Source organism: Mya arenaria, chromosome 7 (assembly GCF_026914265.1).
Source record: "Mya arenaria isolate MELC-2E11 chromosome 7, ASM2691426v1".
Classification (NCBI taxonomy): Eukaryota; Metazoa; Mollusca; class Bivalvia; order Myida; family Myidae; genus Mya; species Mya arenaria.
This window is the reverse complement of record NC_069128.1, coordinates 26,888,960-26,916,357: the sequence shown is the minus strand read 5'-3', so window position 1 is coordinate 26,916,357 and position 27,398 is coordinate 26,888,960. Positions and strand designations below refer to the sequence as shown.

Below are 27,398 nucleotides of genomic sequence, written 5' to 3'. Positions count from 1 at the left end.
TTGTGGAGGTTTTGCAATCCTCCTCCTCCTCCTCCTCCTCCTCCTCCTCCTCCTCATCATCATCATCATCATCATCATCATCATCACCATCATCATCTTATCATCATCGTCATCGTCGTCGTCGTCGTCGTCGTCATCATCATCATCATCATCATCATCATCATCATCATTATCATCATCATCATTATCTTATCATTATTATGATCATCATCATCATAATCATCATCATCATCAGCAGCAGCAGCAGCAGCAGCAGCAGAATTATCATAATAGAAACAGGTCTTTTTTAAAATATTTATTTCAGAAACACACACAAACATACATACGAAAATATTAAAATATCGTTCATATATAAACTAAAGCGTAAATGTACCTCAATCAATAAAATTAATAGCAATAATATGTAATCTTTTAAAATAATAACATAATAAATGGAATGTACAGTTCATTTATAACACAGCATCTAGACACATAATGTTGTATTTTATCATAAGAATTAATCAAATACATGCAATTATTCATTTCTCTATGTAATAAAAGAAGTTTACAATTCCGATATGACAAGTGTGGTTAAAACTTTACTATCCGTTTATTAGAACCACTAACCATCTATATACACTGTACCAACTATAATGCAATGCAATACAATACAGTACAAAACAATGTAATGTGATTTTACAAAATACCACATTGCCATAAAGAGCACAATAAGTCGCTTATCCAATGTTCAAATACGATGAATGTGTACATATACTTTATAGTTTATTTCCCATTTGAAATAGATTAGTGAAAATGTAGAAGTAGGTAAGTAAATACATTTCAGACATTAAATCATTCATTTCTGCACCGTTTCTTAGATCAATTAATGAACAATAAAGTACGTCCACAAAGTTCAAAAATGGACAATGTACCATGTACATTGTGTTTTCATGCATACACAACCTCAATGTCGGAACGGTAACAGGTAGGCGGAGCTTAAACGTGCAATATATATCGTGCGGATAAATAACAAGGCTCTTGAATCATACATACGTTCTTTGCGTGTACCCACATTGTGCTCGTGTATCATTAATAATACAGAGGTTGTGGTTGCAAAAACTGTTATTTAATGGGGTTTTTTAGTATGGGTAAAGTATATACATTGCATGCCCCTTTAACTTACGTTCATGTACCGTCTATTAAGTTCAATTAATAAACAATTATAATTATTAATATACGTAAAGTAAATAAACTACAGACGCCATTTACTTACGTCCATGTACCTACTACTAAGATAAATAATTATTAACATACGTCAAGTAAATAAACTACAGACGCCATTTACTTACGTCCATGTACCTACTACTAAGATAAATAATTATTAACATACGTCAAGTAAATAAACTACAGACGCCATTTACTTACATCCATGTAGCGTCTACTAAGATAAATAATTATTAACATACGTCAAGTGAATAAATATGCTGACGCCATTAACTTACGTCCATGTACCGTCTACTAAGTTCAATAATAATTAACATACGTCAAGTAAATAAATATGCTGACACCATTAACTTACGTCCATGTACCGTCTACTAAGTTCAATAATTATTAACATACGTCAAGTAAATAAATATGAAGACACCATTAACTTACGTCCATGTACCGTCTACTAAGTTCAATAATTATTAACATACGTCAAGTAAATAAATATGAAGACACCATTAACTTACGTCCATGTACCGTCTACTAAGATAAATAATTATTAACATACGTCAAGTAAATAAATATGCAGACGCCATTAACTTACGTCCATGTACCGTCTACTAAGTTCAATAATTATTAACATACGTCAAGTAAATAAATATGCAGACGCCATTTACTTACGTCCATGTAGCGTCTACTAAGATAAATAATTATTAACATACGTCAAGTAAATAAATATGAAGATACCATTAACTTACGTCCATGTACCGTCTACTAAGATAAATAATTATTAACATACGTCAAGTAAATAAACTGCAGACGCCATTTACTTACGTCCATGTACTGTCTACTAAGATAAATAATTATTAACATACGTCAGGTAAATAAACTACAGACGCCATTTACTTACGTCCATGTAGCGTCTACTAAGTTCAATGATTATTAACATACGTCAAGTAAATAAATATGCAGACACCATTAACTTACGTCCATGTACCGTCTACTAAGATAAATAATTATTAACATACGTCAAGTAAATAAAAATGCAGACACCATTAACTTACGTCCATGTACCGTCTACCAAGATAGATAATAATTAACATACGTCAAGTAAATAAATATGCAGACACCATTTACTTACGTCCATGTACCGTCTACTAAGATAAATAATTATTAACATACGTCAAGTAAATAAAAATGCAGACACCATTAACTTACGTCCATGTACCGTCTACTTAGATAAATAATTATTAACATACGTCAAGTAAATAAAAATGCAGACACCATTAACTTACGTCCATGTACCGTCTACTAAGTGCAATAATTATTAACATAAGTTAAGTAAATAAAAATGCAGACACCATTTACTTACGTCCATGTACCGTCTACGAAGATAAATAATTATCAACATACGTCAAGTAAATAAAAATTCAGACACCATGAACTTACGTCCATGTACCGTCTATTAAGATAAATAATTATCAACATACGTCAAGTAAATAAAATTTCAGACACCATTTACTTACGTCCATGTACCGTCTACGAAGATAAAAAATTATCAACATACGTCAAGTAAATAAAAATTCAGACACCATTAACTTACGTCCATGTACCGTATTCTTAGTAAAATATATAAACAATTATAATTATTAAAGTACGTAAAGTAAATAAATTGCAGACGCCATTAACTTACGTCCATGTACCGTCTACTAAGTTCAATAATAATTAACATACGTCAAGTAAATACATATTCAGTCACCATAAACTTACGTTCATGTACCGTCTACTAAGATAAATAATAATAAACATACGTCAAGTAAATAAATATGCAGACACCATTAACTTACGTCCATGTACCGTCTACTAAGACAAATAATTATTAACATACGTCAAGTAAATAAAAATGCAGACACCATTAACTTACGTCCATGTACCGTCTACTTAGTTCAATAATTATTAACATACGTCAAGTAAATAAAAATGCAGACACCATTAACTTACGTCCATGTACCGTCTACTAAGTGCAATAATTATTAACATAAGTTAAGTAAATAAAAATGCAGACACCATTTACTTACGTCCATGTACCGTCTACGAAGATAAATAATTATCAACATACGTCAAGTAAATAAAAATTCAGACACCATGAACTTACGTCCATGTACCGTCTATTAAGATAAATAATTATCAACATACGTCAAGTAAATAAAATTTCAGACACCATTTACTTACGTCCATGTACCGTCTACGAAGATAAAAAATTATCAACATACGTCAAGTAAATAAAAATTCAGACACCATTAACTTACGTCCATGTACCGTATTCTTAGTAAAATATATAAACAATTATAATTATTAAAGTACGTAAAGTAAATAAATTGCAGACGCCATTAACTTACGTCCATGTACCGTCTACTAAGTTCAATAATAATTAACATACGTCAAGTAAATACATATTCAGTCACCATAAACTTACGTTCATGTACCGTCTACTAAGATAAATAATAATAAACATACGTCAAGTAAATAAATATGCAGACACCATTAACTTACGTCCATGTACCGTCTACTAAGACAAATAATTATTAACATACGTCAAGTAAATAAAAATGCAGACACCATTAACTTACGTCCATGTACCGTCTACTTAGTTCAATAATAATTAACATACGTCAAGTAAATAAATATGCAGACACCATTAACTTACGTCCATGTACCGTCTACTAAGTTCAATAATAATTAACATGCATCAAGTAAATAAATATGCAGACACCATTAACTTACGTCCATGTACCGTCTACTAAGATAAATAATTATTAACATACGTCAAGTAAATAAACTGCAGACACCATTAACTTACGTCCATGTACCGTCTACTAAGTTCTATAACTAAACAATTATAATTATTATTGGAAGTAAAGTATATACATGGCTGACATCATTTACTCACGTTGATGTACAAACTACGTAGTTTAATAATTGTATAATTATAATTATTAACGTGAATAAAGTTCATAAATTGCAGACACCATAAACTTACGTTCATGTTCCATCTACTAAGTTAAATAAATAAAGAATAATAATAATAAACAAAAGATAAGCAAATTAATTGCAGGCTCCATAAAATCACGTTCATGTACCATTCATTAAGTTAAATGAATGAATATTTTAAACATTTAGATAAGTAAAGTAGCTACATTGCAGACACTAATAAAATACATAAATGTACCGTCTTATGAATATTTATGAACAAGTATGAATATTTTAACTATAAGATGGGCAATGTTATTTCTTTGCAGTCAATATGCGCCAAAACACATGACCTGTTTGATATAATAAGTTCATTTACATATATGATATATACAATGAATAAATACAATGGAGAGGCATATGCAGTAACACTACAAAAACAAAACAAAAAATATAAAACCGTCATAAGGATGATTATTTACGTAAATACACAATCCATGAACTAAGACACACTTAAATAGGAATTTTATAAAGTGAATGTGTAGTAAACAACATATCAAAACTTACGTGTTATGAATACAAGAAAGCTTTTATCCTGTTAATAGTTCAACAACATACATGGTTTGAATACACTTATGCACATTAATGATATTTCAATATAAAGCCATAACACTAACAAACATGATCAACGACAACATAAAACAATTAAAATTAAACGGAAACGATCAAACTATTTACAAACCAGGATTCCAAACGATGCACACTCCGTTGAAAACCAAACGCAAGGTCACAATCAAACATATTTAACATAAGATATACATTATTCAATAAATGCTAAAGTTATTTACAATAGTCATGTAACACATAAACAAGATCAGCTTGTTTCTTTTTTTGTTAAATTTACATTTTTTTAAACAAACAAACATGCATCTAACAGACACTTCGATAGCAGTAAACATACTCGTACGGCGCTAATAAATAATGCATTAAGAATAACTAAATTCGAAAACTAGCTAAATAATCTTTTGTCAAACAAACAAAATAGAAGCCAAAAGTAAGTTTCAGATTTTAAAAGGATTACAAAACAAACTTTTTCTTCAGCAAGTAAATTTAAGATATATTTAAATATAAAGACAATAAAACAAGTCAATATAGCAATTAACAAAATGCATATTTCCTTTACATAATTTATAATCAAAGTTTTGCGCAATGACAATATACTGCAAACAACATACACATTTAGGTCTTAAAAATAGAAACAATAGTGTGATTTTCATAAAAAACATTCGTTATGATATTAACACTATTTACAAAATAACATCACATTGAATCTGAACTTAAGCATGTACTATATCTAAATAAATATGAATACATCTGATTGAACAGATTAAAAATCAAATCTGCAAAATGAAAATAAATAAGAAATATACGACAATTTAGGTCACAAATAAATTTGAGTTTCGTCTTTCACATGCATTGCACATGCAAAACAACAACAGCAATGAAGTTATTTTAAGCTAATATTATTTACAATAATGCAATTCCGCATAATAATCCATGCTATATATTTATATGTACATATTTACACTTGATATCAGTATTGAATTATACATGTTTTTCGCACCTTACAATATGTTACAACATAGAATTATTTCCCAATAAACTGATTCCTTCTTAAAACATGTTTATAAATAGTCTATAATAAAGACAAAACAATAAACACACATGGATCAAAACTGAATCAAGTTATGCACAATCTACTTTAAGCCATTTTACGATCACGGTCTGGAACTGGTTTACCTGGAAAAATGATCATACATTAAAACCTAAAGAAAACATAGAATACAAATAAGGATCTATCAGACAATCGATACATTACTTAAATAATTAGTTAAGTGAATATACGTAATAAGGTTGAGCAAGACCAGCTTGTTTTGCGTAAAATAATATCAATTTGCCAGTGTGCTTTTTAATGAAAATATGTTTTTTACTCACATCTTTCGCAGCTTTCTGGTTTGTGCCTTTTTCTTTTTCTTGTCTGCCGCCTGTAAATCTTTCGATTTGGCCTGCATGATCACATTTGTAAGCCGTTGGTGGCCTGGTTTCTGTAAGAAATGTAAAAAAATAGTTTGTATAATTTTATTTGACAACTTTATAATCTAATTGTTATTTGTTTGTAAAACAATATAATATTATATCAAATATAATATATCTTATCATTGTATTATTTTTCTTACGAGTTGTTAACTTTTACTTTAAACTTTTTTCCTTATTGTTCATACCTTTGCCTTCTCGGTCAATATTTGTACAAGGGCCACCACATGTTTTACTTGTATATCCATTGGTACAACCTTTTTTATTTCTTCCTCTCCGCCGTCGAAACACAGCATCTTATTCTTGAAAATGTTTGCCGGCCAAAAGGAGGCTTGCTGTAGATACTGAAATAACGTTTGGTCTGTCCCGATATCTCCCATGTACACACATCTATAAATGAACCGTCGAATGGCTTTAAGAACAATGTCCGCTTTCTGGTGATTGATCGCATTACGTATTTGGTCTTCAATGTCTGTTTCTAATTCTTCGTGGTAGTTATAATCTAGAGTCTCAATGATTCGGGCTGCACGTATGTCTTCTAGGCACTCATGCAGACTTATGACGTGACAAACTTGCAGTTTATCATTAGAACTGGGTAGATATCTCGATTGAAGGGCACTGCCGATTATGGTTTTTCTTTCATTAACAAAGCTTGCAAGTGATTTCTTTTCGTCGCACTTAGTTTTTTTTAGAAATATCATGATCATATCAAGGCTATTGAGTAACTCAGCGGCAAGCGTTTTATCGTCGTTGCACCTTTCTCGATAAAACTCTTCCAAATCCTTTGGCAATGGTTCTTGGAGAACAGATTTTGAAACATCATTTATCAGATCCAAAAAATCCCTGTACAGCTCATCGATGAAAACTATTTCAGGCAGATCATTTAAATTCAAAAATGCTTTACCGAATAATATATCTTCTGCGAGTCTCCTTTCTATTTTGTGAAAATCGTACTTCACCTGTCGCCCATAACCATACGATAAATCACAATGTGATTCGCTTTTAATGACATCGTCCCAATCGTCTTTCAGCTCAAGAAGGTGGCTTTTCCTCAGCTCGCTTGTTTGAACACTTCTATAGCACGACACACTCTTATCGCGTAGCAGAAATTGAAGACTTGGACATTTTTCTGATAGCGATAATGCGTTAACAATGAAGTGATTTTGAATATTAATCAGCAATCGAAGAACACTATATATTTCACCATCAGAGTCGAGAATGAGACATTCACTCATTTTGCTGCCGTTGTTTATTGGCTTAATATTTGGGAAGACCTCCGATGATTCAAATATCTTGCTTAAGTCATACCATGATGCTTTGAACTCTTTAAAAATCTTTTTACTGGTGTCCATACATCGTTTATCCTTTAAGCTTTCCTGGTACTCGAGGACAGTCATTTTCAAGCATTCACTTCTTTTTAAGGTATAACTTATATTGATCACCGATGAGTAGTGCCACTGAATAATGTTGATGATATGCCTTGGAAGATTAAGTATTTCTACTTGTTGGAGAACGCGTGTCAAAAAACACAAGTCATCCTTGTGTGTCCAGACCTGACAAAAAAAATCTATGTTCGATGGGTGTTTTGATAGCCTGAGCAAATGTTGGAAGTATTGGTCATTGGGAGGTGGAGAGGGAACAGCCTCTCTAATTTGCAATTCCAAATTTGAATAGTCTATCACCTGTTCGTAGCCCTTTAATCGTTCATCACAATGGCAAGTTGCCTTGTTGATCTCAATCAATTTATTGTTTAGCATGTTTTGTAGTGCTCTGTCAAATGTTGATTCCCAATTCTTTCGTCCTTCCTGAGTAGTAAAAGATTCCCTTTCTTCAAATAACAAATTTGAGATTGACGCGTCTTTTATTACCGCATGGAAAAATATGCCGACATCACGGTCGCCGAGGTTTAACATGTGCTTTAAATCTTCCCATAGAAGTTCAATCCTTTCCCACAGTAGATCATAAAGATCAATTGTACTATCAACATCTTTGAAAAGATCTATGTCATTTTGTGCTTTGAACCCTAAAGCCAAAGATCCAAAAATACAACCTGTTATTAGGAATTGAGTCATCTTGCACGTAACTGGAGAAAGGCGTCTTATAGTGTGGTCAATCGGCATCTGTTTTTCTTCAATTGCAAGAGTAGTTTTGCTCAAAATAAGTGTATAACCTTTCTGAATGTCCTCTTCTGTATGTCGCAGAAAATCAGTAAGGGTTCGTGGTTGATGTTCACCTAAATCTTTCTTGCATACTATACAGAGATATGTTTCCATTTCTGAGTGGAAAACTAAAATCTGACCACAAGTGCAGGAAAAGTAGGCAGCATCTGTTGTTGACAGCTGCATGTAAGCTTTCCTAGCAGACTTACTATTATTAGGAAGTCCTGGAAGATAGCAAGCATTGAAGTCATTCGGTGTAAATAAACATTTCCGCAGCAAAGGAACACGGTACTCCTCTTCCGAAGATTGCATTGCTAGGGCTTTTGAGTATGTTGTTACTAAAACTGAACAAAGCATAAACCGTCTGCAGTTTATTTCCTCAGTAATCATTAATTTACTTGACAAGAAATCTTTTTTCCCGAGAATGCATTTTAGTAAAGTTCTTTGCCTCTCATTTGATAAAATAGTTTCAAACGCTGTTTGACAAATTGTTGCCAGTGCCTTACCACTATCGTCAATTTGTTTATAGAATCTAGACAAATAGTATTCTTTCAGAGACACGGCAAATACGAAAAGTTTTCTGTTCGTAACACTATTCTCTGATACGAGCTTTTTGATGGACTTTCCAAATTTTTCTTCCGTCTGATTATCCGACAAGCGACTCTTTACACTTTCCTGCAGTTTTTTACTTTGATATAGCGCCATAGGATTGAACTCAATACTCGTCAAAATACTATCATCTCTCCATTCAATACATTTAAGTGGTTCTATTGATTCTTTGAGTCTGTGAAACGCATTCAGGACAGTACTTAATATCCGACTTACACCAAGACACTTAAAGAAATAGGTCGCAATATTTTTGGAAACATCTGTTGTCCTACTTCCCGTGAGCACGCCATTTAGTGCATCAAGCAGCGGATTACGTTTGTCTGGCATTCCGATTTCTGGATCAGAGGCAATACAGTATATTGTTGCTCTTAAGTAAGCAACTGCTGCCAACAATTTTAGATTTCTGTCGCCACCTTGCAAAATATGTCCACTTCTTAGCATTATGTCAGTATCGTTATGTTCACGAATGTTTTCTTGCAACAAATCTGTTATCATTAGCATAAACATGCTGCTGCCTCGATTTTGTTCAAACAGATCAGTCACACAGCTATCTAGACATTTTAGAAAACTGTTATGTTGTGCTTCATCATGTTCGTTTCCATCTTCCCTTAAAAGACTTTCTGTTCCAGTTTCATCCAATTCTTGTTGTAATATAAAGGTGAAAGGCCCTTTAAGAACAAATATGTTTTGTTCCGGGATAACATGTTGTTGAAGAAGTGGAAGAAGCATGCTATATGCTTTTGTTTCAGGATCAATGGATAGGCAACCGACTAAATACTGCCGAATAATTCTCTGAACGTCTAATGAACTATCCATTTCGAATACATTCTGTGTGTTTGGATCATATACTTTTGAAATCACTAGCATGACATCATCAAGCACATCTTTTGAATCAAAATGATATTCTAGGAGACACAACGAAAGCGTGTGCAGCAATTTTGACTCTAATGCATAAGGAATTATCATGTAGGATGTGACGTCATAACACAATCGCAACGCCTGGTAAGCCACAGATTCAGCACAGATGTCTTCTGCCTCTAATAAAATGTTCCGTGCGACACTTTGCCAATGTCCTATTCCCTGAAATAATCTCAATTGACTATCAGTCGGAAGAAGGCGTTTTGAGATGAATGATACAAACACGTTAAATATATTGTCTTCTATTTCTTCTTCTTGGAAAGAGCCCTTGTCATATTCATTTGACTGAGAATCCGATTCATCTACATCGTACGAATGCCGCACTAGTTCAAAGGATTCAGAGTTTAGATCACATGCAACGAATTGTCTTTCCATTCCTATTTCTGATTGTTTTTCATCTAAAATAGTTTGATTTTCTGCATCGGTTTTCTCTTTAGCAACAAAAACTAGGGAATCAGCAGTTTTTTGTGAGTCCTCATCTGATGTGCCTGTTTTATTATTGTTTTTGATAAATGCTCCAATGGGATTTCGATTGCAATCTGGAATGACGTCAACAGATAAGTCAATGATATGAAGTATTTTACTCACAAGGCTCATATTTAACCAACTGGTACAATGCAACTCTGTTAATAATTGAAATAACCCTTTTTCATTTATGCTTCCAGGGGAAAAGTCCATTTTTTGTGACAAAATCCAATGAGTGCTGGTCACTCGAGTACTCTCGTCAAGCTCTGAAGTGAACGTATGAGATAGAAGATTACAGAAATCATCGATATAGTCTGCCAGAAAACCTTCGTATTGTTGGTGATTTTCACAAAACTTATGAAGGCGTGATGCAATGATCTCTTCTTGACGGTGGAACAGTTCATCCATTACAGTCGGCGGAAGTTCTTCATCGGTCTCCAGGTTGCAATTTATTTTTGCTCTGTTTACTTGAACGATAAATGTTTCTCTTGTTTCATCTACATTGTCAAATATAATCGAGCTAAATGGCAATTTTAAACGCAAATCGGGCGACGTGCAGTTATAACACTCAGGACCTGTTTCGTCCTTTATGCTTGCTGTTGAAAATACGTTTTCGTCTTTAAAAAGTGCAAGCCAGTATTCACGCCGTTTCTTTTGTCTGCCGTCGTCAACAAAATAAGAATCAACAGACATCATTTGTTCTAATTTGTACATGATCTTTGCGAGAGGAATCTTTATTACGTCAAGAATGAATCGTTCCAGAGCTTCAACGAAAAACTCACTCGTGTTTAAAGCATTAAGATCACTTGCAACATCAACACACCAGTCCTCGTTTTGATAGCCAACGTGTTCAATGTTGATACTGGACCAGATCATATCTGCAATGTCTTCTAAGAAATGTGTCGATCGCAATATGTTTTCTTTGATTTGTGTGATGCTGTTAATATTTCGTCCATGTCGACCGTATTTAATTCGCGTAAATGACCAGAATAACTCCTGTTTAATTTGGTCACTAAACGGCATCATGTCTTCTAGTGTGTGTAGCAACGATTTTGAGCAGAGTTCAGGAAGTGACCGAACCGGTTTGTTCAAACTTTCAAGCATTACAAGTTTCCATCCAGACAAAAAATTAATCTGCGATAACGGTCCTGTTGTAAGGCTCATATTCCTCATCGAAGAAGAAACAGGTCTGCAAGTAAGATGAAGAATCATGTAAACGTATTTTGAACAAGCCAACGATGGATTGCAGTCTTTCCTGTACCTTTCTATAATTGATTTTGTCAGCATAATGTGCCTTTCATCTTCAACAGAATGACAGTGAACCAAAAGAATCTGCTTTACTGTACTGTTCCAGAATTCCTGAATCTTCTGTGATAATTGTTTTTCTGATTTAAAGGCTCCAAGGATTTCTGTCTGAACATCTCCCTTTAGAGATTTTCCATACCTAGTATGAAGTTTACTGTTTGTATAAATGACTGTCATCAACCCACATGGATACTTTGTCTCGACGTATTCCTGAAGATATGGTAAACCATCATGCAGTGGTAAATTGAAATATTCATCTCTCATTGTCGAGGACCCTTCCTGGATTTCAATATTTTCAGCGTTTTGCATACGTAAAATGGCATCAGGTTTCATTATCCACATTAGTTCATTCTTACATCTTTCGATATAGTCCGCTACTGTTGTATCGCTGCAAGCTTGCTTTGCCCAGAGAACTAATGAGACAATCATTTCCTCGTTGTAAAACGGAAAAATGTCTAATTTTGCAAACGTCTTTTCTTTTATGTTACCTATCATGTCAACCCACTCCAATATCTGAGTTTTGAGATGCATTTCTTTCTCCGTTAGTACATCTGAATACGAAAGGTACTGTTTTTCAAATCTGTTTAAAAATGGTGGGTCTGTATAGTCTAATCGATTTGAGTCAACAAGCACAATACATCTGAAACTGTCTGCAACATGGCAAAATGGATTGCTATATGGACCTAACGCAACACGGCAGTTGTTTTTTCTGCCTATTTTTGTATAGTTTTGATTCAGCATGTCATATAAACTTCCGTAAACACTTTCAAGGTCTTTTAATATGAGAACAATGCCTTGTTCCATACATAGAATTATTCTACTTAGTATCCGGTATTGGTAGTCTTCTGTTTGGTCCTCTTGAAACTGACTTCCATAGATTATTTCTCTGCCAGTACGGTCCAACTTCTTTAAAATTGAATCCAGAATTCCTATAACAGGTTCTCCACTTGTAATGATCATGAGATGCCTTGCCATTTCATCCACAATATTTTGTTCGATCAGATCAACGATGGACAAAACAGGTTGTGACTGCAAAGCACCAATTTGAAAGGTTTTCAACATAGACTTGTGCTCGGTTTTGAATCCTCCAAAATTCCTTTGTAGACCTTCGATAATAGCTATCTCTTTCTGCCTGTCTGAGATGGTAAATGTATGGGTAGACAGCTTTCTCGCAATGTATTTTACCAACGCATAAAAGTCGCGAAGTCCGTGAAAGTTTTTAAACTGAAGCTGATTAGTATAACTTGTGTATGCCTTTGCTATAATGTTGAGCTCATGTTTAATTACTGATGTTGTAAGGGCACTTCTAGTCACCACCCCTATAAGTCCCGTCCTGATACAAGTTGCATCTGTAAAAGACTTACTTATAGAAATTGCAGTTTCTAACAATTCTTCCTCGTCCATATCAGGACGTGACAAATGGATTCCCCTATTCATTTTTGAAGCATCCAAGGACCAGTTTGAAATTCCAACCACAGCAACATTCGGTTGGCTTTGGCCATCTGGTTCAAGAAGACTGTGTAAAACTTTCAATGGATTAAATCGTGATATTTCGGCAAGACCGATTTCATCAAATAAAACGACCGAAAACACGTCGTCCCTTCGGTTTGACTTCTGGTAGTTTTCGGCTTTTTCAAAAACTTTGATTATACCTTCGGATGTTGATGATTCCGATCCTTGAAAGGAGACACAATATAATTGTGGAAGAGTACGGAAAAAAACGTCTTTTGAGTCCTTACCTCTTAGATTGCTACGTATTATTTGCATAGCCAACGATTTGCTACAGCCTGGTTTTCCCACGACGAAAATAGGTATCTTGTTCAAAATACACACAACAATCATAAACACATTTTCTTGCAAAGCAGTATTTTTAGCAGTGCCGGGTGGTAGTTCCATTCGATCTAAAATATCCTGTTGTTCGTCTTTAATGATATCATGAATATCATTTTCAAGATAGTCTGGGAACATGTTTTTTGCAAAACAAACACCTAGCCGTTGTCTATACTGACATCTTGCTGATTTTTCAACGAATCGACTGTGATAACAAACCCCTAATGCAAGCACAAATGCACGGATTTCACGAGGACGTTCATTTCTTGAGGGCACCAATAAATGTTTTCTTTTAAGAAATGACATGAACCATTGCACTAATTTCTTGCACCGGCTAACGTCACGGAGACTGACAACACATGTGGATTTTTCATATTCTCTCACAAAATCTTGTGAGACTGACAGCAAATCCCGCAGAAGTAATCGAAGGTTTTTTTGTAAGAGAACATCTTCTATCATTCGTTCTATATATTTTATTTCGTCAATATTACTCAAACTTCCAAAATCCCAAACATAGTCAACCATCATTTCTGGTAATGGAAATACTCTGTAAACAAGTTTCGAAAGTTCGTCAGTTTTTACTTTGCCTGTTAACCCAGCTGTCTGAATCGCTTCCCGAGTTCTAAGCTTGTAGGGATTGCATGCACCCATAATTATCAAGTTTGGGGCTAACATATGTCCATTACATTTGTGGTGGCAAATGATATCGCATATCAAACCAATACAGTAGGAGGTGTTGATTTCGTCGAAAAATAACCAACGTGTTTCTTTAAAATCATTTTTGCATTTTTTATTTTCAGCCAGTGTATATTCTATGACTGTCTGTACTGACACACCTGCGTGTACGTTTAAAACTACGAATGATACTTCGCAAATGTTTGCTAGATATCGAATGAGAGATGTCTTTCCACAGCCCGTCTCTCCCATTACGACAACAGGAACCTTACTCAATATTCGCAACACAATTAGTACCATTTTTAATAAGTTGTCTGGAGTAAGCGCATAGTCTTTGCTTATACTTTGTAGCTTAGATACATTAAGCGTCTTTGGGTTAACTCGAGCAATCTTTTGGAGCATATGTTGTAACTCATCCTGTTTCATTGAACTAAAGTCAGGTAAACGTTTTTTCATTTGAGTTTCAAACAGTTTTTTGATACGATCTGGGACTTTAGTATTGTCTCGGTACATTGGAGTAAGTGTTTGAATATTTTGATTATGAAAGACATATATCAAATGATTGCTTTCTTCCCAGCGAATCATGCTGTCTGCTCTTGCAACCAACTTTGAAGTAAGATCATTACACTCATTTGTGTCATTTTCCGAACCCTCTTCTCTTCTTGCTTCGCGATCACTGATTACAACGGAAGCTGTTTGTGTTGCCCGGCAAGTGTCGACGGATCTTGTTGCAAATTCTTTAGAAACTTCTATCATTGCTTTTACCAAACTGCTCCTGACTGTCGAAACTTCCTGATCACCTATCATCAATGATAAGTGATACACTTTGAAAAATGTACTGCATGATAATTTCTTTAACTGATCTCCCAAAACGTTTAGAAATGTATTTACAGTCGCAAATGATTTGTCAGTAGCCGTAACAAGGCATTTTTGAAGTAAGCTTCTACAACAGTCCGCCTGAAGAGGTTTTACCTTGGACTCTCCTGTAAATTTGATTTCTTTCGTATCTAGAGTGTTATCTTCAAGGGCCTTTAGGTAATGGCACACAACTTGTACTGAACTATTTATTTCTTTATTAATATGAAAATCTGCGAAGTCCTTCCATTCTAAATGTACCCGCTTGAATGCTGTTGCAGTTGGCAGAGAATTTCTTAGATCATTATTGATCGTATTAGAAATTTCAAAACACAATCGTTCTGTTGGCAAACTTATTGCTATTTTTCCTGTTGCTATGAATTTCATTATCACGAGCTCGAACAGGAATCTGTCAAGTTCACTAGCATTGTCAACTGTTCCAATATCAAAGTGAAGAACATGGTATGACTTCGCATTGCAACTGTTCAATTTTTCTATAAGCTCATTTCTATTGAGTTTTCCACTGAAGTGTACAGTAAGCAAACTACAATTTGATCGCCTTGCTTCTCTAGAAATTTCAGTTGTTTTGCCGAGTCCTGCGACTTCCGAAGTATATGTTACTACGGTTGGATACATTTGAAGAAACACAGTCGACATGCTTTGATCGGATAAAGGGTGAACATAAGTTAGAAAATCAGAGAGCTGATTAACAAAAGGATGGTGTTTAGATCCTCGACAAACAACAGCTACCTTACAATCTTCAAACTCGTCAATTTTTCTTAGTTTGTCTACTAGCTGAAATTGTACCTTATTTTGAAGTGTTTCCACGTACGCTATACAATATAAAGGTGTTTCCTTATAAAAACTTAATGAACCTTTGCATCGATTTATGAATAAATCGATCTCATGAAATGATGTTTCACCCGTGCAAATGAGAAGTTGATTCGGTTCTGGAAGACGGTCTGATGTATTTCGATACAACGCTAATATAGTGCGAATAACATTTTCACTCTTTTCATCTAAATTTGCAACAAGCAACTTCCCACTATGCACCGTTTCAGTCATTTTCTTTTTAACGTTCCCATCTTTTTCGACATCTCTATGGAATAGCTCAAGTCCGCCATTAACGTACACTTCGTGCAATGCATTTCCTAGCATTTGTAACGAGAACTCTTCGTCAGTGCTACTGTCTTTATATTGATTTAAAAGAGACTTCGCAGACATATTTGGATGTATATAATGGAGCAAAAAATCAACATCTGCGTGACAATTTTCGGTAGTGAGAAATTCAAAGAAAGTGTGAATTTGGCAGCCATGAATAAAATTCATCAAATAAAAACTTTCTCTTGTAATATGTAATGTCTCAGTCCATTTTTCGAGATCACATCGTATGTTGTCTCTTTCTGTAACCAGCTCATTACGTTGAAGATGTTTTGCAAATTTCTTGTAATAAATGTGTCCGGACAAATAGAGAGTTTGCAATATGTCCTTAATTTCCAGGCAGACATCAATATCATCTATGTAAGCCTTGAACTCTGCAGGGTTATTTGAACCTTCAGATGACTTTCGGTCGGAGTTAAGCAGCAGTAATGCCCTGCTTCTGATATCAGATAGAGTTGATTCTTGTTTTACAAAAGCAGCATCATTTTCGTTATATCGCACTTCAAACACGACTTTTTCTGAATCATTCAGCTGGAAAACAAAATCTCCTTTTGTTAGTATGCTGTTTACGATCTCTCGTGTTTGTTGGCCCCTATTTGCAACATTATTGTACAGTGATTTTAAATTGTGCAAATTTTCGATGCAATCACATATTTTAGGTGGAAGTCTTTCAGCATCCTTAATACGATTAACTTGTGCTTGAAATTCATTCAAAAACCACATACATGACCTCTCATCGGAGGAACCAATTAACAGCGGAAAAATAAATTTTTTCGTATCTATCAAGGCTGAAACTGTTGATTCGTTCACATGTGACTCTGATATATCCTCTACGGCATCAATAAGATTACGAACGTCATCGATTCCAGTTTCAGTTAAAAACTCGATTAAACTGGTCGAGCGTGATATCTCTTCCATGATACTAAGAGCCTGACTTGTTAACTTTTCTAGAATTGAAAATATAGTACCAAGAGGTGTTTCTATACTTGCTAAGGTTTCAACATTATCGACTGAACAGCTTCCGGATTTATTTAATGAGTCCAATGTACATTTTAAATTTAGAAATGACTCTATTCCTGTGAATAATTTTGTGTCTTTCGAAAGGTCGTATCCAAACGCTTTAAGTCCATTTTGTAAAGTTGAAACATCTTTCCCTATATCGTTTATTTTCCAAAGCTGTCGTAGAGTTTTATCTAATGATAGTTTAATGTCTCCCCGAAACACATTTGCCAATTCAATTTCCGCTGCGACGTCGGCCTTCGTAAACATTTTAAACACATCCGTTATATTTATTTGGTCACCGCAGTCTTCTAGTTTGGCCCAGGCTTCTTTATATGCCTTTATACCAATTGTATTCGTACAGCCGATAAATTCGATGAGCTTGTATGATGATACAGGGTCTGCGATCGCTTTATCTGGAAAGTCATCAAACAGGAACCTTATTGCACACAGACACAGCTCGTATATACATTCGTTCGAAACCTGTTCCATTGTGCGTTCATATTCACTAACGATGCTTTCTTTGCCAACATTCCAAAATAGTGTTGATTCAATAACTTTACATAGTTGTATGCATTCTGCAGGCAAATACTCTAAATCGCCCCAGAATAGATGTGGCCATATGCATGATTTTAATGGTTCTTTATCAATGTCATATTTCTTGTCGTTAACAGCTTCAATGATCTGATCAATTCCTCTTATAGGAATACTGTCTCTTCTGCGTCTTAATGCATTTAGTACTGTTAACACATCATTTGTACTCTCCTTTAAACTGTCTCTTAATTCCTTCAATAGGAGAGGTATTTTCTCTATTTCGTCATTGTTGAGTCCACCAAAGATTAGGAGCTTTTTAGTCTTTTCATCGGATGTCTTCAGTTTTGATAAAAATTCCATATTAGCTTCCTTTCGTTTGATTTGAGAAACCGTTTTCTTGATTGACTTAACAATGCACACAATTGTTTCGTTACAACTAACCGTTTTTGACTCCGACCCCGTCACGTTGTCAAGAATTTCCAAAATATCAACATAAATACAAGCTTTTTGAAATAATACTTCGGGCTGCTCTTGACGTAACCCATTGAAAAGGTACTCAATAACTCTGCATGTCAGTGTACCTCGTATTCTGTAAGAAATGTTATTTGACTATTCATTTAAATTAAAATTTAACTTAGAATTACCAGAATTACATGCCAAATTGTAGTAAAACACATACAAATCATAGTTTGTAAGAGAAATCTGTCGAACTCACTGTACACTATTGACATTAGGTTTGAAGCTGTTTTAATATTACAATTTATACAAACTGTATTATGAAACGCTTACTTATTATTTTCATTGTAGATATGTTTTCGGAATGGAGAATGTAACGTTTTGGGAAAGTGTACGTAATGATAGTCTCCATTTTTAGAACAGTAATATATTAACAACAAACTTTACTTCATGAATAACACAATATATAAGAGATACGGTTCTCATAAGGCAACAACAATCATGGTCATAGTTCAAAAGATCGAAAAAAGTCCTAAACTTCATATGATCTATGTCATCGCTGTATATGCTGTTGATGTTGATGTGTGTGCAAGTGTGCTCATGTGTGCTTGCAAGCGTGCGTTTATGTAACGCTCTGCTTATTTGTTTTTTTGGTTTGTCCTAGATATTTTTCCAAAATGTACATTTTGACCCATTATCTATTGCGTATGAGTATGTTTACCTACAGAAACATAATGTAATTTCGAATATTATCTGGACATTTTTTTCTAATTGATACTAATTATGCTTAAAAACTATACTTCATAGTCCACGAAAATATGATTGCGTTTGGAGAACTCACGGCAATTTGATTTTGTTTTAAATTGCACCCAATAACAAAAGTGCGAGTACACAATTCAGAATACATTACATCACATACTTAAGGACTCTTACCTTGATTCCACAGCAAGACGTTTATTTTGGCAAAGCATTTCAATTGCATCCGTATGCCGTTTGGTTGACATGAGCTGCATCACTGTTTTCTCATATGCAGCAGAAAGGCATGGGTGATCATCGAGCACATGCTCAATCCTCCAAAGCTGCCTTAGCAACTTATCAAGTGTTTCAAAGTCCATAAATGTTGTAAGATGTCCGACGAGTCTTTCATGAGTTTCTTCAGAGAGCAATTTCAGTCTGAAAATGTTTGCCAGTTGCTCGAATGCATGACACCATTTTTCATCTCGCCCCAATTTGATAATATTATCAAGCCATACTTTTATATGTTCGTATTGAAGTTCGCTAAATACACTATGGAAATTTGCGTGTTTTCCTAGCTCAATCAGTAGTTGGTTAACACAGGGATTTCCCGATCGTGTGACAGCTTTTAGTAAATCGAAACGGCTTGTTTTTTCCCTAAAACATCCAGTTTGTTCCAAAACTTTTAGCACAGCTATTTTAACCGCATCTCCCGAAACGACGCCCGGTTCAAAGCAATCAGTTATGGCCTTTTCAAACGTTGCAATTGTATTCAGTCGGCTGGAAAGACCGATGTCTTCGAAATGAATGGCAATATCACATATTCCCAATAAATCGTTGTCTTTTCTTGCTTTTCCGAGTTTTTCTATGAGGAGATCGCGTATCTTTTTAAGAATTGCATCATTGTCGATGAACTCATTCGAGAACTGCTTGTACAAAGAAAGTGCCATTGACAAGGGCAAAAGAGATATAAAGTTACACATGATCTTTCCTGAGCCAGAAATTCTCGTACATTCGATAAACCTTTTACATAACGGTATGACAGTTTCATCAGAATAGAACCTTACGAAATCGATGTGCTTTTCTTTTTCGTGTTTGCACTGTTCGAGAAAGGTGTTTAAATATTCTTCCCCAAAACAATCAAAAAATATTAGCAGGAAGCCACCAATTTCGGATTGATTTGCTTGTGCTATTTTATAAATGTACTTCAAAGTTTGAATCAGGCCAGCAATGCACGAAACTGGAAAGTCTTTAAGATTTCTTTCAGCTACCGATTTAATAATTCTTTCAGATATTTGTGCATCTAACATCGTTTGCAGGGTGAAATGATTCTTGACACGGTTCAACATAAACGCACACAGTGCGTTTCCATCGCGATTGAAGAAGTTTGCTTTCTCAAGTACTTTCTTTAAGATGGTACTGTTATTTTCGTTTGCACCTTGCGAAAATACGTCTTCAATTTGCATACATAGTTCCATAAAGGAGAACAATACAACTGAGTCAATTAGTATATGTTCTAAATGAAAGACAATGCTGTCTTCTGCTGAAAACTTGTTGATGATATCTCGGTGCACCGTGTAGGGTTGAAGTTTGAAAAGTTGACTTTCGAAGGGTCGTAAACTTTGAAACCATTGATTCATGTCCATACGGTAGGAATACGAGCCAACCGTGTTTGCGGGTACCGACAACTCAACATAGTATGTGTCTTTTCTTGGCATAAGTGGAGTTAATATAACTTCGTGGAGATATTTGATACTACTACTTCTTAGTTGAACTGTTTGTGCCTTTCGTTCCTCTGGTATGTATATAATAAATCTATGATTGACCTATTTTGAAAACACAAAGAATATATATATACCTTGTAAAGAAAATAAAAGAAGGATAACTAAAGTATATCAATGAATGATGATCTAGGAAGAGATGAAGAAACTGATTATCATTTTCCATCCATGAAAATACGCTAACAAGAGGGTTAACAATGTACCCACTCGTCGATATTAGATACATAAAGGGTGATTCGTTATAAAATAACGAATAACTATAACTATCGAAGGAATGATTAAAACCGCCACTTTTGAGATATGTTTGATTGATTCAGGATTTTAAAATCAAACTCATCATATTTGTTATATGACTTTTTAAGGAAATTTATTCCCATTTAAATGATTAAAACCCTATTTAGAAAGTGTAATAGTTCTTTTACTGAACATTTATTATGTTTGTTTGTTTTTTGTTTTTTTCATCATCAAAGTCAAATGTTAACATAGTATTACATAAAAATAAACAAGGAATATCTTTTAAAAAAGATAAATAAACGGCGATCAATTTGTTAACAAAGTCATTAAAAGTGTATGAGAAAGCAGCATAAAATAACATTTTTCAAAAATATCCCGAACCCTTTGTTAAATTAAATTTGACAAAGACTAACTGTCATTATTTTTAAAGACGGGAATAACTATCTTTACAGATGTGTTGTTATCACTTGCCGATTACTTATATGTAATATAACAGCTGGAAATTCCACTACAAATTAAGCTTTTGCCGTTTCTATTTTCGTTTAAAGAATTAAAGTAAAATCAGATGTGAAGTGCTCTTTTTTCAATACTTTAAGGTATTAACAATTGTTTGTAAAAACAGTCTAAATGTAACGTCTTCTTTCTCTACCTATTATACTAGTAATCAGCGAAAAGAGTCCCATGACGGAAAACATCGATTTCATCCTTTTCAAAATATTGTACTTCAGAACCAGGCAATCTTTGCTAATTAGATATGCATTTGAAAATAATACCTTATATACATTATTTGGGTTTCCCAGTCCAATCACTTGAACTTATCTCGGTTTCCTTAATGGCTAGGAATCATTTTTGTTGATATGTTACATATATGATACATTTAAATAAGGTCATCTTATCATAGTACATACCATTTGCGTTTCAACAGAATGAGCGTCTCCAACCTGTCCACTTCTGAAAATGACATAAAAGGACCAATTTTAACCAAAACACTGGTGTAATTTATGGGTATATCTTTTAATACGAGAACAGGTTTAATTTTTTTCAAATTAGTACATATTCTGGTTTGGATTTGAAGGAAAGTGTTTATTAAAGGTTGCAACTTTTATTCGATTAAAATGTGTCTTTAAATATACCGAGAATACACAACACTCTTTTAATTTTAGAATGATTGATTTATTATGCGTCGATTTATTGTTTTACAAATAATGAAACTAAATTGTATGTTACCGTTCATATGGTTCGTCTACATCCGTTTCCTCAGAGATATGCTCTTGTAGGTATGCATACTCCGTTTCTTCCATTTCAACATCAATTTCACAGTTATAATCAGTTAAAACTTTTTTGTAATACGTATGCATCAAAGACGAAAACATATTGTACTTCGTCTTTCCCACTGGTTTTGTCATTTGGCGTATCCTGTTTAAATCTTCTTTCGAGTAGATAGCAATGACTAGAAAATACGCCACTTCTCCTGTTTCATATTTTAGAGGTCGCATCTGATTTTTTAATCGCAAAAATGGATGCTGTACCTCGAGATATTGACAAAACTCTGGAAGCTTAGTTTTTATCTTTCCTATTAAGGAGTTGAATATCTTCTCAGTTCGGAAAATCTTCACTTTGAGTTTTAAGTATCCTGTTGAAAACACAAAAATGATAATTGCGCTTTTAATGATAAAAGGCGACTTTTTGATCATTCTGTTTTGTTGTTGTTTGTTTCCATGTCAAGAAAATGAATTCGAGATCAATTTTAGTTGTGTATAAAATGTGAGATGATAACTACCAGTGGTATTAGTACCCTCTGTCCAAAAGTAGCCACCAAAAGTAACTCGAACTTTTAAGACATCTTACTAGATTTTACACAATTTTTGCCCATTGATCTGGTTAACATTTTACCAAAAAGATCACACAAATGATTTAAACAAGTACAAGAAACGTGTGGGTATTACGATTATACTCACTGCAATAGTAATGACATATCGGTTTACACACACAGCAAAAAGTTATGGAGAAAAGAAATTGTATGTATCAGTAGTGATGGTTACTATGATTCTGAGATAGTATTACTAATTTTAAATTTATATGTTAATATAAGTTGTTTATAAGATACTGTGGTAGTTTTAAGTCTATTTATATTAGTTATTGAATAAAAACCTATGTCATTGATCGATGTTTTGACATGGAAAGGATCTAATATTCAAATGATGTTTTAGATGCTTTAAATGAAAACTTCCTATGAAATAAACGGATAATACTTTTTACAGAATTATGACTGCATTCAAAGCGCATAACAAATAAGGCTATTAAATAATTGCTGATATTGTTAGTATAAACTACTTCGATTTTTACCACCGACACTAAATTATAAAAGTTATAAACGTCTATCAAACTTTACCTTCAACTGAACAGCTACTCCCAGTCGCCATCTTTCTGTGAATAAGAATATTTTTAATTTAAAATAAACTAAAATATTACGCTTAACGATTTCGATAACAAAATAGTTAAACTTTGGATATCTACTAAGCCAAAATGTTTGGTTTCAATTAAAAAAGGTTTCATAAGACCTCATGACCCTGCTCCCCCCAGGGGCAATTATGAAGGTTATGATTTTCCTAACGCTTAAGTAAAACCCGATAAAATGAGCCATTGTTACGCCTTGAAGGGGGGAGCATAAGTGTGTAACGAGCATTTAAGCTACGTTACCCTCAGTAGTTTTTTTTATAGTGTTATCTCTATTATTTCCTCCATGTATAATGATCGTTTATGAGATAAAAAGTTGGTTAATAATCGTTCTTATGTTCTGTGAAGGTTTTATAATAATTCAAACAGCACGAATTGGTGTAAATCACGTTACTTTTAAAATGTAACACAAAAAAGACGTTTTTACAAAAATAATATGTTACACGTGTCATTTGGTTGATAAAATAGGTATGCCATATTTTAGATACGTATAAGACAAGTTCATCAAGAAACCCCTAAACTTTCATATGATCGTACACGAACGTGTGTGTAATTAACGTAACTAACAGTTATATTTTACACAACAACGATTCATGCTGGTAAGTGATTAATACTTTTTACAAAATCAAACATTTAAGTTATACACACTTTATATTCTGGTTTTATTTATAATTTGAACCAGTGATAAAACCTACGTTACCATTATTTCGTTACTTAGTTAAAGTAACTTAAGTTTTGAATATTAAAATTTAATGTAGAACATGAGTAAGATTAAATAGAATTGCAAATAATTAAATGTTGAAACACAATTATATAAAAAGACATTAATTCATTAAGATGCAGTTAACAAACATGTACATAAATGGTTTATAAGTGGAACAACTAAATTCTGTCAGATTAATTAGATTTTAAAATTGTGCTCATGGAACGGGCCTGGCAGCTAATTGAAAGAGTCCATTAACAATCAAATTGTGAACAAAACTGCCCATATCCCTTGATCAAGTTACATGGTCCTTAGTCACTGCTGATGGAATGCCTTTTAAAACCATGTGAGGATTTTGCACTCATATATGATGGCAATGCAACACTTCAAAGCCTACTTTCGAAGAGTTGGCTGATTTCCCTGATTCAATCAAGTCATTTGAATGTAAACATGAGCTACGCCAACAATCTAGATATCCAGTCCCAAAACATGAACTTTAAAGGACTGGAAGGCTTTTATGGGTAACAATGACACAACTGTAATGCCTACTTTATGTCCAAGGGAATATTGACAACTTTTCAGCAAAGCTCTAGTTCTAAGAGAAAGGTTTTACAGTCTTAAAAGTCTAGAAGGTGCCAATGCTGAAATATTCCCCAAGGAGGCATTATTTTCATCCTATCAAGAAGCAGGCATTAACAAGGTCATTGTAAGAGCTCCAGACACAGATGTCCTAGTGCTGCAAGCGAATATTTCTGTTGTTTTTTCATACCAGTGTAGGTAACAAGCAGCGACCTTTAAACAAATTGAGATATGACACATTCCACAAAAACGACCAAGATCAATGTTACTCTTACTCTACACTCGTATAACAGTATCAACATTAGCTTACTGCCGCCATGTAGGGCATCCCTTGCATGCATGATCACCGGGTCAACTATCAAGTATATGTCTGGCAACACTCTCATAGTTGACCCGGTGATCAACAACCCACTACGACTTCGAGATGTAGAATGTAGTTGTTGGAAAAAGGGCCTAGTGGTATCGAAAACGAGTGGACAAGTGGTAAGATTGTTTCACAAGAAATTATTGAAATTTTTTGTACTAATGAAGAAGTAAATTACAGTGACTCGGGAAAAGACGGTGAAGAAGTGGAGCTTGATATATTATACTGACTTAAGCAGGATGTTGCTATATTGCGAGCATATCAATTTGAGAGTGTAACGATACTAAAACAGTGGTACTTGGCTTCATTGAAGATTGCAGAAATCTTAACTATAATGTAGAATTTTATACACGTGTCGACATATTATTTTTTTTTTATTTAAATTATACGAAAATGGTAGATATGTTTAAATTGCAACATTTATATTAATACTGTATCACAGATTTGTGGCCCTTTGCTTAGTTGAGCGTTTTATGGCAATCATGGCCCTCTTGTTTACTTCATGTGACTAAAAATAGGAAAGTGACTTTAGATAGGAAATGACTTAATCAGTTTTATAAATACCGTCCAAGAGCACATATAAACAACGAAATAGGAGGAATAACCATTCTTGCCGAGAATGGAACTTTTTATTATTTACATATGATTTCATTCAATATATTTAAGTGATTATAAAATTATTTGACTGATAAAGTTAGAATTTGGAACTAAATATATTATGATAAAAAAAATAAAGTTGTGGTTTGATAGGATAAAATAAACAGCGTTATTTTAAGGAAACGACATACAAAATAAGCTAATCTAGCATGCTATAAAGCCTCCTCAGATTAAGAATAATTAATTTAAAGTCATATTTAACATATCAGTATTTTGATGAAGATTTTTTTTCATCAAAATAGAAACATATGTAAATTAATACAAATAAATGTTTATTTTAAAGATGCACTCTTACTCCCAAATAAGATGTACCACAATTAATAATAATGTTTAAATATTCCAAAAAGGATGAATAAATGTCGATACAATGGTTCGTATGAAAGATACCGACATTTATTTGAAAGAAATGCGCATAAAACACGGTATTTCTACCTTAGGAGGCTACAGTAGATCACTGTACATCTTTTAGCACTCACCAATCAATAATATTTTTGCGCTTTCTGGTATTAAATACACGGTTTAAATATTGAGTAATTAATACTTTCCTTATATGCATTATTAAGTAAGTAGTAAAAGGTTTATCAGTCAAAATTGATGTTTGTTATACATTTGTATGTATTGATTTTGAATAAGAGTGTCACTTTACACATTGCATTTAAAGTTTGACCCGTAATTGTATTTTTTTTATTCTGAAAGAAGTCTACGGGATAAAAACTGTTCCAAACTTATTACTTCTAAACAAATCCAATTACCTTTTTAATTAAAATGAATATGAAATAGCACATTGCATTTCGGAAATGAAAAGTTGTGATGTATGTATGACCATGATACCTTAGGGACTGGTAAATGACGTCCTTAAAGTTACTCTGGTAAAGTCTGACGTTGTTGGTACATACATTATATATGAAATGAAAGCTACGAAAGCAATGCTTTACCCTAAGGTATCATCCATCACAACACACTTCAGGACATATGTTATTCAGTTCAGAATATGGTTAAAAAGTAAAATTCCACTACAACGCCACAATGCAACGAAACCATATTTTAATGATGAGCCATCACATATATTCACAATAGAAATTATGTGTCCCTAGCACAAGACTATCGCCTAAAAAGCACCAGGTTTTCTTCATATACTAGTAATCGTTTTCCTCTTTTTAGGATAAGCAATCTTGACAACGGTACATACATGTATCTACATTTGCTTACTACAGACATAACTAAAGACTTTGAAGAAAAAAACGTTCTTGACCTTGGCCCCAAATCCCAGATACAATGTTATAGTAGGTTTCAACTCGTGCTTAGTGTTTACTACATGATCAGTGTAATCGCTAAACGTCCCTCATAACTAAAGTACTTTCATGTTTTGGCACTGACCTCACATTTTCAAAATGAAACTCCAAAGTACGTCTCAAAGTGAGCTTACATCATATCTAAAGTTAATGAACTAAAATGTTCTTCTATTTTGTTTAACAGTGACCTTGATCCCGTATAAACACAAATGCAATATGGATGTACGTCCCCACGTAAGCTTGCTACAAACCAAGTTTCCATACGAAATGTCACACAATGGATTATTGCGAGAACTCCGGAATCTTAGGGAAACGCACCTTTGATAGTCATAATTAAAATACAAGTACCAAACATACAGTAAAACTTTCCGAAACGGGTAT

At 33.8% G+C, this 27,398-nt stretch overlaps 1 protein-coding gene across 3 annotated transcripts in view; it reads right to left on the bottom strand.

Annotated features, from left to right (window-relative positions):
- Nucleotides 1-280: 280 nt before the first annotated feature.
- LOC128240813 (uncharacterized) overlaps nt 281-27,398 on the bottom strand; it is a 31,451-nt gene continuing 4,333 nt past the window's right edge. Inside the window, exons 3-9 of one of the 3 annotated variants that reach the window (XM_052957715.1) lie at nt 23,358-23,392; nt 22,193-22,598; nt 21,874-21,916; nt 19,149-20,776; nt 6,438-18,348; nt 6,151-6,260; nt 281-5,955 (exon numbers count right to left, since the gene is read on the bottom strand). In XM_052957715.1, the coding sequence (XP_052813675.1) occupies nt 5,952-5,955; nt 6,151-6,260; nt 6,438-18,348; nt 19,149-20,776; nt 21,874-21,916; nt 22,193-22,598; nt 23,358-23,388 (14,133 nt within the window). In that variant the 5' untranslated portion in view covers nt 23,389-23,392 and the 3' untranslated portion in view covers nt 281-5,951. Of the gene's footprint in view, nt 5,956-6,150; nt 6,261-6,437; nt 18,349-19,148; nt 20,777-21,873; nt 21,918-22,192; nt 22,599-23,357; nt 23,393-27,398 lie in introns of those variants that run through there. The other 2 variants (XM_052957716.1, XM_052957717.1) reach the window with 2 other exon arrangements.